This window comes from Pan troglodytes, chromosome X (genome assembly GCF_028858775.2).
Source record: "Pan troglodytes isolate AG18354 chromosome X, NHGRI_mPanTro3-v2.0_pri, whole genome shotgun sequence".
Classification (NCBI taxonomy): domain Eukaryota; kingdom Metazoa; phylum Chordata; class Mammalia; order Primates; family Hominidae; genus Pan; species Pan troglodytes.
In genome coordinates this window covers 94,566,422-94,586,901 of record NC_072421.2, presented here as the reverse complement: position 1 = coordinate 94,586,901, position 20,480 = coordinate 94,566,422, and the positions used below count along the sequence as shown (strand labels likewise).

The following is a 20,480-nucleotide window of genomic DNA, read 5'->3' as shown; positions in this document are numbered from 1 at the left end:
CTTCCCAGGTTCACGTGACCCTCCCACTTCAGTCTCTCAAGTAACTGGGACTCCAGGTGCATATCACCACACCCAGTTAATTTTTTTACTTTTTGCAGAGATGGGGTCTCACTATGTTGCCCAGGCTGGTCTCAAAGTCCTGAGTCCAAATGATCCTCCCACCTTGGCCTCCCAAAGTGCTGAGATTATAGGCATGAGTCACGACGCTCAGCGTATTATATTTTTAATTTTTTTCAAATATTTTCTGTCCATGGCTGGTTGAATCCATGGGTGCAGAGGCCTACACAGAGATGAGACGCCAACTGTATATTTTAAACAGCTGAGCTTCAGCCAATCACAAATAGCGAAACTTCAGCCAACTGTAGGCAGCCAATGGATGAGCCTATTCCCAGACAAGGCAAATGTCTCATCACACCACGCCCAAATGAGATAAATGACTATCCGTAGACAATTAGATGATTTTTCTACTTTGTTCCCATGTTCACACTATGAAAGGTTGATGCTCACACTGAAACCCTGCTGGTTCTGAATGCTGACCAATTAATGAATGATTCCTTGCTCAAATGAATTCTGTAAAATTTGATTTGTCTCAAGTTTTTCTTTTAACATTTTACTGATGGTATTCTCTAGCTAGAATGCCGTCTTTCCTTCCTTCTTTCCCTATAGAAATTCTATTAAAATTTCAAGTCCCAACTCTAATTATACTACCTCTAGGATCTCCATTGACCCTACTCAAAATTAATTATTTGTTTTTGTACCCCAGTAGCTTTTAAAAAAGTATCTACTCTAACATTTACTACAACTTGACTAAGTATACTGGGCATCCTCCTACCTCTCTCAGTAGATTGTGAGTTCCCTGGTGCCTGGACAAGATCTTAATCATTTCTTTCCCTCCCATTTAGTATAGAACCTCACACATAATAGATACTCTACAAACTTAACCTAAATGAAACAAGACATCCATTCTTTCCTAAAACAGAAATAATCTGTTTTTAAATAAAACATTAAAAATAATTTTCTCTAAAACTAATTTAAATAGGAAGTATAATTTTATGCTACTTTCACATATTAAATATTTAAACATTTAAATATTATAGATATGAGAACTAGTGTATTTTAAAGCTCCTATTTAGCTCTTAAACAAGTTCCTGAAAAATAGACTTGTAGTGCTTTACAGTACACATAGTGAGGACAGAGGCATGAGCTCTCCTATGTTCTTGCAGTAGTGAAAAATAGTCAGAGGTTTTAGAACACTGGTCTAAGAGGTTTTGAAACAGCTATTAGCAAAAACAGGAATGATGCTCCTTCCAGAATGCAGCTGAGTGAGCTGCAACGAACAGCAAACCGGGGCAAAAAGGTGCCCTAGAGAAAAGAAAACCCGGGCGGTGAAGTTTAAGTTTCATGAAAGCAGACCCTCCTGCTGATTTCTTACTAAACCTGCCACCTATTGACCACAGTATGAATCAAGGCACTGCGAATGACAAGGAACTTCAGCAGTTACAGTAACATCAATCAATAGTTACTGTGTGTTACAAAAGAATGGCAGTTTAGTATCATTAAAATTTGTTTTAGCTATGGTGTGCATGTCTGAAATAGCCTATGATGCATAATTGATCCTGTGTATGTCCTTTCAGAAGTAAATTTTAGTAAAAGTAATGGTACTGAAAGGTGATACTGTCCAGATTTCTACTTAAATATCCACAATTTGGGAAGTCATAGTAGCGTGAAAGAGAAAATTCAAAGAATCAAAGTTAAGAGGAATGAAAATAAAGCATTCTCAGCAATACATACATGAGAGGTTTTGTATGAATTTTGTTTGGTTTTGATTTGGTTTGATTAGGTTTTGGCAGCTGCAGTAAGAATTGCTTCAATTCTGACTGATTAGCTCTACCAAGTGCTGAAAAGAAGAGCAGTAAATTTTGCTGAATTAACAGTTGTACTGAAGCATCAATAACTAAGACACACACACACATACACCCACACCCACACACACACACATACACACACACACAGAGCATCAAGTTAAATGAAAGGGATACCAATGTGCTGAGTGCTTTAAATATATAACCTTGTTTAATTCTCACAATACTACCAGGTAAACATTAGCCTATTCATTTTACGTATGAGAAAATTCAGTCTCCGAGGTTACAAGTATCACAGCTGGAATGCAAGTATGTGTGAATTTATTTCCTCTGGCTTTTCCTACTATACCACGCTATCTTTACACTTACCTCATTGTCTCTTACTTCAGTTTCTTCATTGGTAAAACAAAGAGTCTGTGTTTAATAACTTCTAAGATCCAGACTAACTTTAAAATTTTATAAAATCTATGATTCTTGTAGCATTCAATTCAAATAAGTCCATAATCAAAAGCGTAAATGCTCAATAGAAAATATGCAAAGAAATGGAGGGGGAAGTTTACAGAAAAAGAAATTTTATGCCTTTACAGAAAATAAAAATTTTTTTGGAATAAATGAAAAGAGATACAACATACCAAAATATCGGGGATGCAGCAAAAGCAGTATTAAAAGGGAAGTTAATAGCACTATAGGCCTACCTGAAAAAGTTAGAAAAATCTCAAATTAAAGATCTAGCTTCACACCTAGAGGAAGCAGAAAAACAAGAGCAAATCAATGCAAAAGCTAGCATAGGAAATGAATAAAACCAGAGAAGAACGGAATGACATTGATACCCAAAAATCCACACAAAGAATTAACTAAACCAAAAGTTGATTCTTTGAATGCATAAACAAGATAAATGGACCGCTACCTAGATTAAAAAAGAAAAAAAGAGGCCATCCAAATAAGCACAATAAGAAACAACAAAGGTGACATTACAAATGATCCTGCAGAAAAACAAAAGATCCTCAGAGACTGTTATGTATACTTCTGTGCAAACCAACTACAAAATATAGAGGAGATAGATAAATTCCTGGAAACACACAACCTCCCAAGATTGAATCGGGAAGAAACTGAAACCCGGAACAGACAAATATTGAGTTCCACAATTAAATCAGTAATTTAAATTAAAAAAAAAAATGACAAAAACAAACAAACAAACAAACAACAACACCCAGAACAGACAGTTTCACAGCTGAAGTCTACCAGACATAGAAAGAAGAGCTGGTACCAATTCTACTGAAACTGTTTCAAAACATTGAAGAGTAGGGACTCCTCCATAAGTCTATGAAGCCAGCATCACCCTGATAGCAAAACCTGCCAAAGAAACAACAGAACATGAAAACTACAGGCCACTATCTCTAATGAACATAGACACAAAAATTCTCAACAAAATACCAGCAAACCAAATCAAGCACAACATCAGAAAGTTACTCTGGCAAGATCAAGTAGGCTTTATTTCTGGGATTCAATGTTTATCAACATCTATAAATAAGTGTGATTCATCACATAAACAGAATTAAAAACAAAAACCATATGATCATCTCCATAGACATGGAAAAAGCCATCAATAAGATCCAGCATCCCTTCACGATAAAAATCCACAAGAAACTAGGTACACCTCAAAATAATAAGAGCTATCTATGACAAGTCCACAGCCAACATCATACTGAATGGAGGAAAGCTGGAAGCACTCCCCTTGAGAACTGGAATAAGACAAGGATGCCCTCTCTCATCATTCCTATTAAACATAGTACTGGAAGCCCTTGGATGAGTAATCAGGCAAGAGAAAGAAATAAAAGATATCCAAATAGGAAAAGATGTCAAACTATTTCTCCTCACAGATGATATGATCCTATACCTAGAAAACACTAAAGACTCTGCCAAAAGGTTCCTGGAACACATAAAAAATTTCAGTAAAGTCTCAAAATACAAACTCAACGTACAAAAGCTAGTGTCATTTCTACATACTAATAACTCTCAAGCTGAGAGCCAAAACAAGAACACAATATCATTTACAATAGGCAAAAAAAAAAAAATGAAATACCTAGGCATACACATCTAATCAAGAAGGTGAAAGATCTCTACAAGGAGAGCCACAAAAAACTACTAAAAGAAATAATGAATGACACAAACAAATGGAAGAACATCTCATGCTCATAAATTGGATGAGTCAATATCATTAAAAATGTCATACTGCCCAAAGCAATTTACAGATTCAATACTATTCCTACCAAACTACCAATGTCATTTTTCACAGGCTCAGAAAAAAAAACTATTCTAAAATTCACATGGAATCAGAAAAGAGCCCAAATAGCCAAAGCAATCCTAAGCGAAAAGCAGAAAGCCAGAGGCATCACATTACCTGACTTCAAACTATATTACAAGGCTACCATAACCAAAACAGCATGGTACTGGTACAAAAATAGACACACAGACCAATGGAACAGACTAAGAGAACCAAGAAATAAAGCTGCACACCTACAGCCATCTGAATTTTGACAAAGTCAAACAAAAATAAACAATGGAGAAAGGACTACCTATTCAATAAATGGCGCTGTGATAGCTGGCTGGCCATATGCAGAAGAACAAAACTGAAAGCCTCTCTTTTGCCATACACAAAAAGTCAAAATGGATTAAAGAATTAAATATAAGACCTCAAACTATGAAAATCCTATAAGAAAACCTAGGAAACACCATTCTGGACATCTGCCTTGGGAAATAACTCATGACTAAGTTCTCAAAAGCAACTGTAACAAAAATTGATGAATCGAACTTAATTAAACTAAAGAGCTTCTGCACAACAAAATAAACTATTAACAGAATAAACAGACAACCTGCACAATGGAAGAAAATATTCACAAACTATGCATCTGACAAAGGTCTAATACCCAGAATCTATAAGGAACTTAAAGAAATCAACAACCAAAAAAACAAATAACCCCATTAAAAAGCGGGCAAAGAACATGAACAGACACTTCTCAAAAGAAGACATATGGGCCAGGCATGGTGGCTCATGCCTGTAATTCCAGCACTTTGGAAGGCTGAGGCAGGTGGATCACCTGAGGTCGGGAGTTCGAGACCAGCCTGGCCAATATGGTGAAACCTCGTCTCTACTAAAAATACAAAAATTAGCTGGGCATGGTGGCGGGCACCTGTAATCCCAGCTACTGGGGAGTCTGAGGCAGGAGAATCACTTGAACCCAGGAGGCGGAGATTGCAGTGAGCTGAGATTGCACCATCGCATTCCAGCCTGGGCAGCAAGAGCGAAACTCTGTCACAAAATAAATAAATAAAATAAAAATAAAAAGACATACAAGAGGCTGACAAACATATGAAAAAATGCTCATAACACTAATCATCAGGGAAATGAAAAATTGAAACCACAACAAGATACCATCTCACACGAATCAGCATGGCTCTTACTAAAAAGCCAAAAAAAAAACCCAAACAGATGCTGGCAAGGCTGTGGAGAAAACAGAACACTTATATACTGTTGGTAAGAATGTAAATTAGTTCAGCCACTATAGAAAGCAGTTCGGAGACTTCTCAAATAACTTAAAACAGAACTACCATTCTACTCAGCAATCACATTACTAGGTTTAAATCCAAAAGAAAAGAAATCATTTCCCCCAAAAGACACATGCACTTTTATGTGCATCACAGCACTGTTTACAATAGCGAAGACAAGGAATCAACCTAGGTGCCCATTAACAGTGGACTGGATAAAGAAAATGTGGTACATATACACCATGGAATACTATGCAGCCGTAATTTTAAAAAAATCATATCCTGGCCGGGCATGGTGGGTCACGCCTGTAATCCTAGCACTTTGGGAGGTCGAGGCGGGTGGATTACCTGAGGCCAGGAGTTTGAGACTAGCCTGGCCAACAAGGTGAAACCCAGTCTCTACTAAAAATACAAAAATTAGCTAAGGGTGGTGGGCGCCTGTAATCCCAGATACTCGGGAAGCTGAGGTAGGAGAATTGCTTGAACTCGGGAGGCAGAGGTTGCAGTGAGCCAAGATCGCGCCATTGCACTCCAGCCTGGGCAACAAGACCGAAACTCTGTCTCAAAATGAATAAATGAATGAATGAATAAATAAATAAATTAATTAAATATAAAAATAAAAAATGATATCCTTTGCAGTAACATGGATGCAGCTGGAGGCCATTATCCTAAGCAAATTAATGCAGGAACAGAAAATTAAATACTGCATGTTCTCACTTATAAGTGGGAGCTAAATACTGGGTATTCTTGGACACAAAGATGGGAATAGACACTGGGGGCTAATAGAGAACAGAGGGAGGGAAGAGGGCAAGGATTAAAAAACTAATGGTCAAGTACTATGCTCATTGCTACCTGGATGATGGGATCATTTGCGTCCCAAACCTCAGAATCATGCAACATACCCATGTAACAATCCTGCACATGTACCCCCTGAATACAGAATAAGAGTTAAAATTATTTTTTAAAATGAAAGTAAAATAAAATTGCCTGTGAATATAAGAAAATGTGCTCAATCTCACTCCATATTCAAAAAGCAAAAATTATAACAACAATGATTTACCATTTTCACCTCTGAGGTGGGCAAAGATTTTGGGAAAACAGATATTCATATATATTCTTTGTGACATTATAAACTGATACAAACTCATCAGAATGTAATTTCATACTATCTTTAAAATTTGTAAATGTACACAGCATTTTATCCAGGAATTTTACTTGTAGAATTTGTGAAAAACAGCATATATGGAGTCATGTTCACCACAGCATTTCTTAAACAAGCAAAAGACTAGAACTAATCTAAATAGCCATTGATATGGGATTAATTAAATTAAGATAGGCCCATACACAAAATTCTATGCAGTATGTAAAAAGAACACAGTAGATAAACACAAGCACCTACAGAATAATCTTTAGGCACAGTTGGTGAAAACAGAAAGGAATAAAAAACAAAAAATGATAAATGCACATATGTGTTGAGAGGCATAGACTATTTCTAGGAGAAAATGTGAAAAATTAGAATTAATGATTTTATCTGGGCAAAATGCTGTAAGTCTGAGATTGAAGGGAGATTTACATTTGTTAAACTACCTTATTTTACTATATGAATAATTTGCTATAAGCATGAACACTTTGCTACAAGCAATTTTTTAACGTTAAAGAGTGATTATAATAAATGGCAATCACTTGAATCATTGAAAAATTCTTTAAATGTGAGGTCTGCGATATCAAATGAGAAAAAAGAAAGGTAGGCCTAATAGTAGTAACTTTTTTTAAATGTCAAAATTCTTCAGAATAGTCTAATCACCCCAGATTTGTGTGTGCATATGAACTTCAATTTACAAAGAACAACAAATACAGCACAACAATCTCCAGTGTACATAATCTAAAAAAAAGAAACTAATTTTTCACACCTATCTTCCAAAATTTATATTCTCATATTCTAAGGCATAATGTGACAAATCAGACAAATGAATGATAAAGGTGCTAATTCCAAGGGCATGAGAGTATGGATTATTTCCATTTTTCAACTGCAAGGACTCATTCAGACAAAAAGTAATATCCTCAACTAAACTATCACTTCTACAATAATTAGTGAAATAATCATGTTGAAATAAAATACCAAAAATTAATGAACCATAACGATCTATTATGAGATTGAGAAGCTACCTGTATAGTAACAAAATCATGTGTGAAATTCACAAACAAATAAATAAAGGATCTAATCATAAACAAAGCACTCTATTATCAAATCAGTAAACAATACTTATAAGGTACTGGATTTTGATATTAATAGAAAATATCTAATTATAGCAAAAACTATAACATTTCCTAGGAATCCAAATTGATAAGTAATACAAGCATGACAGGAAAGACTATTTAAGACTATGGGACCAATCTTATTTCAATTTCATGAAAAATTCTGAGACTTTAGTGTTCTCTTACATTATTTTCTCTTACATGATGAATCAACGGATTCATCTTCCCTGCTTCTCAGTAAAAACGACTATTTTATAATGGAGCAGTGCAACACACATATTTAACAATAAAAATAAAACCTGTATTTTCAGAAGAATAATAACATTTATGTATAATAAAATTCAAAGGTAAAATAAATTTCCTTCTTTATTTACTAGGTAAAATATAGTTAAATGTCAATCTATTTATGTTTCACCCTGTCCAGTGTGGGAAAAGTATACATATACCCATTACTAGAAATTTTTAGCAAAGCACTAAATTAAATTATACCTGAATCGGGAACTTATATTTTATTTTTAAAAATGTACCTTTTATCTGAGTAGCAAAATTCAATGCCAATTTGGCAAAGAGATCTGGATTCTCAAACTTGTCTTCTTTGACTTTTAACCAGAAACAGTTCTCAGATAATTCTGTGGGTTCAATCTGAAACAAAAATAACAAAGAATAGATTCTAAATTATAACCTCATATTTAAATTTTCAAGGAACTAACTTTCAGCAAGGTTGAATGACAGTTCCTTTATTCCTCTATCCTCTAAGTCAATTTCAGGATGTATCTAAATAATACTTATAAAGTAAATATTCATTGGGAAATTCAGAATTATGTGACGAAATGGTGAACAATAGAAATAGACCACAAAGCAAATTGCACCTTAAAAACTATTCTACTGGAAGGAGTCTTAAAAATAACTTAGGAAATCCTAACCCCAACTCACATAAAATCTTCTTGTTCCTGGGTTTTTTAAAACAGGGAAACTCAGACTTAGAAAAGTGAATTCCCCTTGTTCACTCATTAGGTTTAAGGTAGCAACCATAATGATAGCTGACACACGCCTCCTACGTTGTGTCAGGTACTGTCTTAAGTTATTTGCATATATTAACTAATTTAATCCTCGTAATAATTTTTTCACCTGTTATTATCTCTACATTAAAAGATGAGGAAACAGAGCCCAAGAAAGTTTAAGTGGCTGCCCAAATTAGTAAATGGCAGAGCTGGGATTTTAAACCTAGATAAGTGCTCCAGAGGACTGTGGTCTTAACTACTACCCAAGATTAAAACTTTATCTTCCAATACACCATGAAGTTTTGTGATGTATAACTACCATTACACCGCATACTAAATTGTTAAATTAGGAAGCATACAACTACATTAACACAGGAAGATAACTAGGCAACAGCTTTGTAATCTTGAATTTTGATGAATTGTACTTAATTTTTTAAAAAGAAAACTACATTCTAAAACCATTTACTCCAAGTTTACTCTTATGAGCAAAGCATAAATATACGCATAAGATTGAAAAATGATTTAACCATCATTCTGTTTAAACCAACTTACTACATAGATGCTGTCTAATACTGTAAATATGTTATTGGATGACACATTTCCCCAGATGGTTGTCTGGGTAAATGGATTTTCATTAGAAAATTAGTTCCCAGTGAATGAGGACTGTGTCAATCTACATAATAACCTTTTAAAACAGACATATTATTTTCTAATAATAATAAAGCCAAACAACAGTCAGAAGAAAGTATTTTCATACATCAAAAAAAATTAAGGTATATCAATATTGAATATTGTCACTTATTCCACACTATTTGAAAGTGTAAAATTTAAAAAAAGAAAGTCATTCACTAAGAAAAACAAGTAAGATAAAAAGGCTCAATAATAAAAAGGATTTTATTCAAGAAAAATGGGGAATAGGCTTCAGCTGACTGGAGGCAGGTGGCACTCATATCCTCCATAAAAGGCCAAAAAAGAGAGTAGATAATCACAACATGTAAAAACACTGGAATTTGGCAGGGAAGTTACAGAAAACACCTGAGGCATGGAAGGAGCGGGAATCCAGGCAGCAAGCCTGGCTGTGATTAGCTGGGAGCCCAGAGACGCTCCCCCAATGTGGGAAAAGGGTAAATAACATATCCCCAGTGGTCCAGATTCCCACTGCGAACTCTGAAGATTCTAGCCATAGGAGAGCCACTCAGCCTCCACAGGCCCTGAAACTAGTCTTTAGCATACAAAGCGAGCTGCAGTCTGTGCAATGGCATTGCTCTAGAATGAGCATTCACACTGGATCCCACACATGCCACCAAGACCAAAGCAGGTGCAGTATGGTAACAGATTGAGAGCCCAAACCCAACCAGACTACATCCTGCCCTGGGGATGAATGATACTCTATCTCCACATCCTTGGAGCCCACTGAAATCTCCCCACATCCACCCAGATGACTGCAGTGGTGTGATACTGGCTAGATCCAGCAATGAGACCAGGTCCCAGCACTCTAGCCCACAAGGTGTCCTACATCCCAGGAACACGTGGTGCAGCATATTGGAGAGGCTACAGGCCAAGAGAGAATGGGACACTATATTTAAAGTGCCAAAAGAAAAAAAAAAAAAAAAGAAGCCAGTTGTATATACCCAACAAATCTATCCCTCAAAAATGAAGGAGAAATACATAATGTCTTTCCCAAACACGCAAAAACTGAGGGAATTCATCACCACTAGACAAGCCCTACAAGAAATGCTTAAGGAAGTCCTACGTATCTGAAAGAGAATATATCATGAAAGCACATGAAAGTATAAAACTCACATGTAGAGCAGATACACAAATGAGAAAGAGAAAGGACTCAAATGTTAACACTACAGAAAACTACTAAACCACATGGATAAACAATAACAAAGAAAGAAAAAAACAACGCATACACAAAATGAACAGAAAACAATTAAAAAAATGACAGGAATAACTCCTCACCTATCAATAATAAACTTGAATGTAAACCAATTAAATTGCCCACTTAGAAGATATAGACTGGCTGAATGTACTAAAAAACATGACCCAACTATATGCTTCCAACAAGAAACATATTTCACCTGCAAGACACACATAGGCTGAAAATAGAAGATATTAAATTGCAAATGGTAACCAAAAGTGAGGAGTAAATATACATATATCAGATCAAACAGATGTTAAGTCAAAAATAGTAAAAAGAGACAAAGTAGGTATATATATATATATATATATATATATATATATATATATATATATAGGCATCACTTTAGCAAGAGGATGTAACATGTCAAAATATATACGTACCCAACACTGGAGCACCCAGATATACAAAGAAAATATTATTAGATCTAAAGGGAAAGGTACACTCTAACATAGTAATAGTTGGGGACTTCAACACCCTACTCCCAGCATTAGACAGATCATCTAGGCAGAAAATCAACAAATAAACATTGGATTTAAACTGCACTTTAGAACAAACAGGCCTAAAAGACATTTACAGAACATTTTATGCAACAGCTACAGAATAAACATTCTTCCCATCAGCATAAGAAACATTCTCAAGGATAGATCATATGCTACTATAAAAAGCAAGTCTCAACAAATTTTTAAAAATCAAAATCATATCGAGTATCTTCTCAGACCACAATGGGATAAAATTAGACATCAATAATAAGAGAGATTTCAGAAACTATGCAAGTACATAGACTTAAAGAACATGCTCCTGAATGACCACTGGGTCAATTAAAAAATTAAGAAAAAAATTAAAAAATGTATTAACGTAAGTGAAAATTAAAAAAACAATATATCAAAACCTGTGGAAAGCAATGCTAAGAGGGATGTTTATAGCAATAAACACCTACTTCGAAAAAATGGAAAGATGTCAAATAAACAGTTTAATTTTGCACCTGAAGGAACTAAAAAAGCAAGAACAAACCAAACCCCAAATCAGTAGAAGGAAAAAAATAATAAAGATCAGAGCAGAACTGAGCCAGACAGAGATTAAAAATATAATACAAAAGAGCAACAAAACAAAAAGTTAGGTTTTTTTTTTTTTGAAAAGATAAAATTGATAAACCACTAGCTGGATTATCCAAGAAAAGAAAAAAAAAAAAAAGAAAGACCTACATAAACAGAATCAGAAATGGAAGAGGAGACCTTACAACTGATAGCACAGAAATACAAAAGATATCAGAGACTACTATGGACAACTATACATTAACAAGCTGAAAAGCCAGAGGAAATGGATAAATTACTGGACACATATAATCTACCAAGAAAGTCCCCCCAATAAAGAAAAGCCCCAGGACTAATGACTTTACTAATGAATTCTTCCAAACTTGTAAAAAAGAACTAACACCAATTCTTGTCAAACTATTCCAAAAAACTAAAGAGCAGGAAATTCTTCCTAACTCATCCTACGAGGCCAGCATTACCCCAATACCAAAACCAAACAAGGACACAACAATTAAAGAATATCCCAGATGAACACAGGCATAAACATCCTCAACAAAATACTAGGGAACTGAATCCAACAGCACATCCAAAAGATAATACATCATAATCAATGGGATATACCCCATGAATGCCAAGATTGTTTAACATATGCCATTCAATAAACGTGATACATCACATCAAAAGAATGAAAAACGAAAACTATATAATTATCTCAACAGATGTAGAAAAAGCATTTGATAAAATGTAACATCCCTCCACAATAAAAACTCTCAACAATTAGGCAGAGAGGGAACATACCTCCATATAATAAATGCCATATATGACAAACCCATTGCTAACATCATACTGAATGGACAAAACATGAAAGCCTTTCCTCTAAGAATTGGAACAAGACTAGGATGCTCACTTTCACCATTCCTATTCAACATAGTACTGGAAGTCCTAGCCAGAGCAATCAGTCAAGCAAAGAAATAAAGGACATCCAAATTGGAAAAGACAACATCAAACTGTCCCTCTTTGCAGACAACATGATCTGACATTTGGAGATACCTAAACACCCCACAAAAAACTCATATAATTAATAAATTCAGTAAGTTGGAGGATACAAAATCAACACACAAAATTTATTAATGTTTCTATAGCTGAACAATAAACTTGCTGGAAAAAAAATAAAAAGGCAATCTCATTTACAATAGCTACAAAAAAATTAAAAACCTAGGAATAAATTTAACCAAAGAAGTAAAAGACCTTTATAAGAAAAACTACAAAACACTGATGAAAGAAATTAAAGAGGACACAAACAAATGGAAAGAGACAATGCTCATAGAATAAAGGAATTTACACTGTTAAAACGACCATACAACTCAAAGCAATCTACACATTCAATGCAATCCCTATCAAAATACCATTAACATTTTTTCACAAAAAATAGGAAAAATAATCCTAAAATTCATATGGAACCACACAAGAGCCTGAATAGCCAAAGCAATCCTGAGCAAAAAGATCAAAGCAGGACGTTGACTTCAAAATATACTACAAGGCTATAGTAGTCAAAACAGCATGGTACTAATGTAAAAAGAGATATATACACCAATGGAATAGAATAGAGAACCCAGAAGTAAATCCATATATTTACAGCTAACAGATTTGGCACAAATGTGCCAAGAACATGCAATGGGGAAAGGACACCCTCTTCAATAAATGATGATAGGAAAACTGGACATCCATTTGCAAAAGAATTAAACCTGACCTATATCTCCCACAATATATAAAAATGGACTCAACATTGATTAAAGACTTAAGCATAAGACCTGAGACTATAAAACTACTAGAAGAAAACAAGACAAATGCTCCAGGACACTAATATAGGCAAAGATTTTGTGGCTAAGACCTGAAAAGCACAGGAAACAAAAACAAAAATGGGTAAGTGAGATTATATTAAACTAAAACGCTTCCGCATAGAAAAGGGAACAATTAACAGAGTAAAGAGACAATCTGTTGAATGGGAAAAAATATCTGCAAACTATCCAACAATGGACTAATATCCAAAAAATACAAGAAACCCAAACAATAGCAACAAAACAAATAATCACATTAAAGAGTTGACAAATAATTTAAGTAGACATTTCTCAAAAGAAGACAAACAAATGGCCAAGATATATGAAAATGTGCTCAACATCATTAATGACCAGGGAAATACAAATCAAGACCACAGTGAGGTATCTTACTGGTATCTTATGCCAATTAGAATAGCTATTATCAAAAAGACAAAATGCTGGCAAAGATGTGGAAAAAAGGGAACTTTCATATACTGTTATTAGGAATGTAAATAGTACAGCCATTATGGAAAACACTATAAAGATTTCTCAAAAATATAAATAATAGGATTACCATACAATAATGCTCCTAAATAACAGGATTACCATACAATAATGCTGTAATCTGACCACTGAGTATTTATACAAAGGAAAGGAAATCAGTATATCAAAGAGATACCTGCACCCTCATGTTTATTGCAGCACTAGGCACAATGGCAAAGATATGAAATCAAGATATGAAATCAAGCTAAGTGTCCATCAACGGATGAATGGATAAAGAAAATATAGTATTGAGACATAATGGAATACCATTCAACTATAAAAAAGACTGAAATCCTGTCATTTGCAGCAATATGTATGGAATTGGAGATCACTATGTTAAGTGAAAAAAGCTGGACACAGAAAAACAAATATCATACATTCTCACTCATATATAGGAGCTTAGAAAGTGAGTATCATGAAGGTAGAGAATAGAATGATAGTTACCAGAGACTGGGAAGGGTGTGTGTGGGAGGTGGGAGGGTGAAGAGAGATAGGTTAATGGGTATGAACATATAGTTAGATAAAAGGAATAAGTTCTACCATTTGATAGCGCAGTAAAGTGACCATAGTTAACAATATGTTGTATATTTCAAAATAACTAGAAGAGAAGATCTGAATGTTCTCAACACAAACAAATGACAAATGTTAAAGGTGATGGGTATCCTAAATACCCTGACTTGATCATTACACATTCTATGCATGTAGCAAAAATCATATGTACCCCATAAATACGTACAAATATTACATATCAATAAAAAATTTTTAAAGAAAAGCTATGTTAAAAGAATCAAAATTGCTTTTCATTTGTTGGTATATTTCAAATATTATTCTCTACATCACTTTGATTTTCCTTTTGCCTACTTCACAATGTCAAGCCATCTGGAGAGTTTCCAATTATCTACAACCTAAATTGAAAGATGGACATAAAATGATGAACCCACAAAGGAACGGAAAGAGTCAGCAGTCATACTCTCAAACATTATACAATGTGCACACATAGCAATGATCAACAAAAGCTAGACAAAGTAAAAAAACTCTAGTTTTAGTATTACCTTTGACCAATTGATTCTCTTCATGGACACTTCAGGTTTATACATTTTTTTCTGCTTCATTCCATAAGGTAGATTAAGTGATATTCCTGGGGGAGGAGGAACTCCTCCAAGGGGTGGTGGTGGAGGAGGTCCCCCAAATAAAAGTGGTGGTGGGGGTGGTGGTGGTATCCCCATCATTCCAGGTAAAGGAGGTGGTGGAGGAGGAAGAGGAGCTCCTCCGGGTAGAGGTGGCGCGGGTGGTGGTGGAGGCGGCCCTACACCTGGCAATGGAGGTGCTGGAGGAGGACCTGGAATTCCTGATGAACTTGAGAGTACTTGTGCCTGAAATATAAATAATCCAAGTTTAAATGCTTATAAAATATAATTGAAAAAACTGAAGAAATATATATCAATAGATATTTGTAGTTTATTTATCTTATGTTTTAAGATCATATATACTTTTTTAGATATTACTAAAATATCTAAATATTTAGCAAGATCTAAGGGTTTAACAGTATATGAAAAAGGCCTGTGTAGATTTTTTATAAGCATTATAAATTCTGGACAGTGACTACTTCTGTTAACACACAAATGCTAGGAAAGTTGGTATCTGATAGGGTTTGGCTCTGTGTTCCCACCGAAATCGTGATCATGAGCAAGCTCTCACAAGACCTGAAGGTTTTATAAGGGGATTTTCCCTTTTTGCTTGGCCCTTCTCCTTGCTACTGCGATGTGAAGAAGGATGTGTTTTGCTTCCCCTTTGGCCATGATTGGAAGTTTCCTGAGGCCTCCTCAACCCTGCAGAACTGAGTAAATTAAACCTCTTTCCTTTATAAATTACCTAGTCTCAGCCAGGTGCGGTGGCTCACGCCTGTAATCCTAACACTTTGGAAGACCGAGGCAGGTGAATTACCTGAGGTCAGGAGTTCAAGACCAGCCTGGCCAACATGGCGAAACCCTGTCTCTACTAAAAATACAAAAATTAGCTGGGGATGGTGACACATGCCTGTAATCCCAGCTACTCGAGAGGCTGAGGCAGGAGAATCGTTTTAACCCAGGAGGCAGAGGTTGCAGTGAGCTGAGCTCACGCCACTGCACTCCAGCCTTGGTGACAGAGCGAGACTCCGTCTCAAAGAAATAATAAAATAAAAAAAAAGTTACCCAGTCTCAGGTATTTCTTCATAGTTGTGTGAGAACAACAATACAGTAAATTGGCACCGGATAGTTGGGTGCTTCTGTAAAGATATGCAAAAATGTGGAAGCAACCCAAAAATGTGGAAGCAACTTTAGAACTGGGTAACAGGCAGAGGTTGGAATAGTTTGGAGGGCTCAGAAGTAGATAGGAAAATGCGGGAAAGTTTGGAACTTCCTAGAGACTTGTTGAATGGCTTTAACCAAAAGGCTGATAATGATATAAACAATAAAGTCCAGGATGAGGTGGTCTCAGATGGAGATGTGAAACTTGTTGGGAACTGGAATAAAGGTCACTCTTGCAATGCAAAGAGACTGGTGGCATTTTGTCTGCCCTAAAGATCTGTGGAACTGTGAACTTGAGAGAGATGATTTAGGGTATCTGGCAGAAAAAATTTCTAAGTGGCAAAGCGTTCAAGAGGAAGAGAGCATAAAAGTTTAAAAACATTTGCAGACTGACAATGCAGTAGTAAAGAAAAATCCATTTTCTGGGGAGAAATTCAAGCCCTCTGCAGAAATTTGCATAGATGATGAGGAGCCAAATGCTATTCACCCAGACAATGAGGAAAATGTCTCCAGGGCATGTCAGAGACTTTCATGGCAGCCCCTCCTATCACAGGCCTGGAGGCCTAGGAGAGAAAAATAGTTTCCTGTGCCAGGTCCAGGGCCCTCCCGCTGTGTGCAGTCTCTTTGGTGCCCTGCATCCCAGCCACTTCAGCCATGGATAAAAGGAGTCATGGTACATTTCAAGACATAGCTTTAGAGGGTGCAAGCCCCAAGCTTTGGCAACTTCCAGGCGGTGTTGAGCCTGCAGGTACACAGAAGTGAAGAATTGAGGTTTGGGAACCTCTGCCTGGATTTTAGAGGATGTATGAAAACGCCTGGATGTCCAGGCAGAAGTTTGCTGCAGGGGTGGAGCCCTTATGGAGAATCTCGGCTAGGGCAGTGCAGAAGGGAAATGTGGGGTTGGAGCCCCCACACAGAGTCCCCACTGGGGCATTGCCTAGTGGAGCTGTGAGAAGAGGGCCACCATCCTCCAGACCCCAGAATGACAGATCTACTGATGGCTTGCACCATGCACCTGGAAAAGCCACAAACACTCAACACCAACTTGTGAAAGCAATCAGCAGGGAGGCTGCACCCCGCAAAGCCACAGGGGCAAAGCTGCCCAAGGTTGTGGAAACCCACCTCTTGCATCAGCATGTCTTGGATATGAGACATGGAGTCAAAGGAGATCATTTCAGAACTCTGAGGTTTAATGACTGCCCTATTGGATTTCAGACTTGCATGGGGCCTGCAGTCCCTTTGTTTTGGCCAATTTTTCCCATTTGAAATGGGTGTATTTACCCAATGCCTGTATCCCCATTGTATCTAGGAAGTGACTAGCTTTTGATTTTACAGGCTCATAGGCAGAAGGAACATAACTTGTCTCAGATGAGACTTTGGACTTGGACTTTTGGGTTAATGCTGGAATGAGTTAAGACTTTGGGGAACTGTTGGAAGGGCATGATTGTGTTTTGAAATGTGAGGACATGAGATTTGGGAAGGGCTAAGGGTGGAATGATATGGTTTAGCTCTGCATCGCCATCTAAATCTCACCTTGAATTGTAATAATCCCCACATGTCAAGGGTGGGACCAGGGGGAGATAATTGAATAATGAATAATGAATAATTGATAAGTCTGAGTTCTCCGAAGATCTGATGGTTTTTTAAGAGGCTTTTCCCCTTTTGCTTGGCACTTCTCCTTGCTGCTGCCATGTGAAGAAGGATGTGTTTGCTTCCCCTTCCACCATGATTGTAAGTTTCCTGAGGCCTCCCCAGCTCTGCAAAACTGCAAGTCAATTAAACCTCTTCCCTTTATAAATTACCCAGTCTCAGGTATTTCTTCATAGCAGTGTGAGAACGGACTAATACAGTATCCTCAAAGATTTTGTGAAATACTCCTCTAAAATAATGAAAAATTAACTTTCTTTATAAATATATGTAAAAAAGAAGTACAGTGTATGGCTTGGACCAGTTAGATTAGTTGGTTTGAATATGGGATAATAAATACAAGGTTATGGATTAAATTCCCTTGGGGGCTAATTAGCTTCATACAAAGAGTCTGTTTCATGGCTCTAGTAACTTAGCTGGCTTCTAACACCAATAATAAATACTAAATAGCATCCATTTCCATAGTAATATATGCTTATCAACATTTTTACATTTATTATTTCTTTTGATCCTATTATAACCCTGTAATACAGATAGGGCATTATTATCTCACCTTTATTTCACTGCTTAAAGATGAGGAAACTGTTAGCTGCAAAAAAAGTTAAATGACTAACCAAAAGTTTCAGAGTCTGAACATGATTAGAATTTCAATGTGGTTCTTCTTACATCTAATACCATCCTCATTCCAATATAAAAGACTGTCTCTTCATGAATGGGTGCCATTTACAATGAGGACAATTAATTCAAATAGATAGGATTATGAGGAGGATATAACATTTCTATCAGAAAGTAACTTCAAGCTCATTCTCTAATGACAATGGATAACAGATGAAAGGGAACACTGCAATCCATATCACGTTCTTTTTAGAGATGATTAATCTATATCCATTTCCTTAAACCAGTACTGATCACAATGGCTCACTTTGCTAGATAAATATATATGAAAAGTAGAGCTGTTCATTATAAACATTCTTATGAAACCACTACCAATGAACACACATCTGTTTTAATCAAGATACGACATTAGATTAACAGAATGAAACGTTTACAACTAATTAAGGCAGCCAAGGCAGCCATGAGTTTTTTGCAACAGGCCTCAGTCACTGCAGTGGCAGCTGTCTGGCCAGTGCCTTGACACTCGACTGGGATTCAGGGGCTTCCTCACCCGTGGCTTTGTTAAAGCTGTCACTCCTGTTTAACACAGTGGAGATCATAGGAAAAAGACTATTTATCATGAAACCTTCTGGATTCTACAATGGGTGTTTTTTTAATTTATTGAAATTCTACATTTTGTTTATAGGGATTCCAGTGGCAATTGGAGAAACTCTAGTGAATGTATTCATTGGTGAAACTGAACTAGTAGGAATTCCAGAAGGCTATATCCCAGAAAAATGGGCATATTATAAGCATCCTATATTGAGATGGATTGTCCATACTTTCTATGATGATCCTGAAAATAATTACGAAAGAACAATGGCTATCCTTCAGACTGAAACTGAAAAGGCTGAACTGCAGATAAAGGAGCTGGAAGTACGAAGATTAATGTGGAAGAGAAGAGATGGACCCTGGTATCAATATGTGACCATTGATAGGGCAATTATGGATCATTCTCCAAAAGCAACTCCCAGTAAATAAACATTTATTTATCTAAATACAAAGTGTATTCTCTTTAGTGGAAAATAAATTAGTAAAAATATTCTGTATTTTTGTTCTCCGTGATGAATAAAAGAGCTTCTTACATTACTCTGTTTCTCAATGTTGGTTCATATTAAGGCTTTTGATTTGGAGGTTTTGGTTTCCTCTTTTATGAAAGTTTAAAATATACTAATGAAAAACTGCAGAAATAGGAATTTGTGAACTCCTAAAGTTGTGGTAACTTTGAGAGGTGTTTTATTTACCTGACAAATGGAAGTTATAGAAGTCTAATTATATAAGGCATCAGTAATTGTAGTAGTTTGTACAAATGTCTGTATTACAGACATCTGTATTATTGAGGGGAAACTCAGGATTTTAAGTTCCATAAAATATTGAACGAACTCTGTAAAACATTAACAACTTAATAAACAAATTTTCAGTGAACAACAAAAAAAAGCTAATTAAATTTCTCGGGATAGTGTCCTTTTTGTCCTCACTCATTCATTCATTCATTCAGAGACAGTCTCGCTCTTGCACAGGCTGGAGTACAGTGGCAAAATCATAGTGCATTGCAGCCTTGAACTCTAGGACTCAAGTGATCCTCCCATCTCAGTCTCCTGACTAACTGGGACTACAGGCATGCACCACTACCCCAGGCTAATTTTTTTTTTTTTTAAGATGGGGTCTTACTATGTGGCCCAGAACAGTCTCAAATTCCTGGGCTCAAGGAATCCTCCCACCTTGGTCTCCTAAATTGCTGGTATTAAAGGCAAGAGCCACTGTGCCTAGCCCTCTCACCATTATTAATATAAATTTTCTACTTGGATTATTTAGTTCTTCTAACTGAATTTATAAATACCTTTTTCATTTATTTTATTTTATTTTATTTTATTTTTGAGACAGAGTTTTGCTCTTATTGCCCAGGCT

At 36.1% G+C, this 20,480-nt stretch overlaps 1 protein-coding gene and 1 pseudogene across 5 annotated transcripts in view; one reads left to right on the top strand and one right to left on the bottom strand.

Moving 5' to 3' along the window:
* DIAPH2 (diaphanous related formin 2) overlaps positions 1-20,480 on the bottom strand; it is a 922,276-nt gene that overhangs the window by 634,912 nt on the left and 266,884 nt on the right. For all 5 annotated transcript variants that reach the window (XM_054677168.2, XM_054677165.2, XM_054677169.2 and 2 more), the window contains 2 exons: positions 15,036-15,356; positions 8,192-8,306 (listed from right to left, as the gene is read on the bottom strand). In XM_054677168.2, the coding sequence (XP_054533143.1) occupies positions 8,192-8,306; positions 15,036-15,356 (436 nt within the window). The remainder of the gene's footprint in view (positions 1-8,191; positions 8,307-15,035; positions 15,357-20,480) is intronic.
* On the top strand, positions 18,994-19,553 carry LOC129138872 (NADH dehydrogenase [ubiquinone] 1 beta subcomplex subunit 5, mitochondrial-like; annotated as a pseudogene).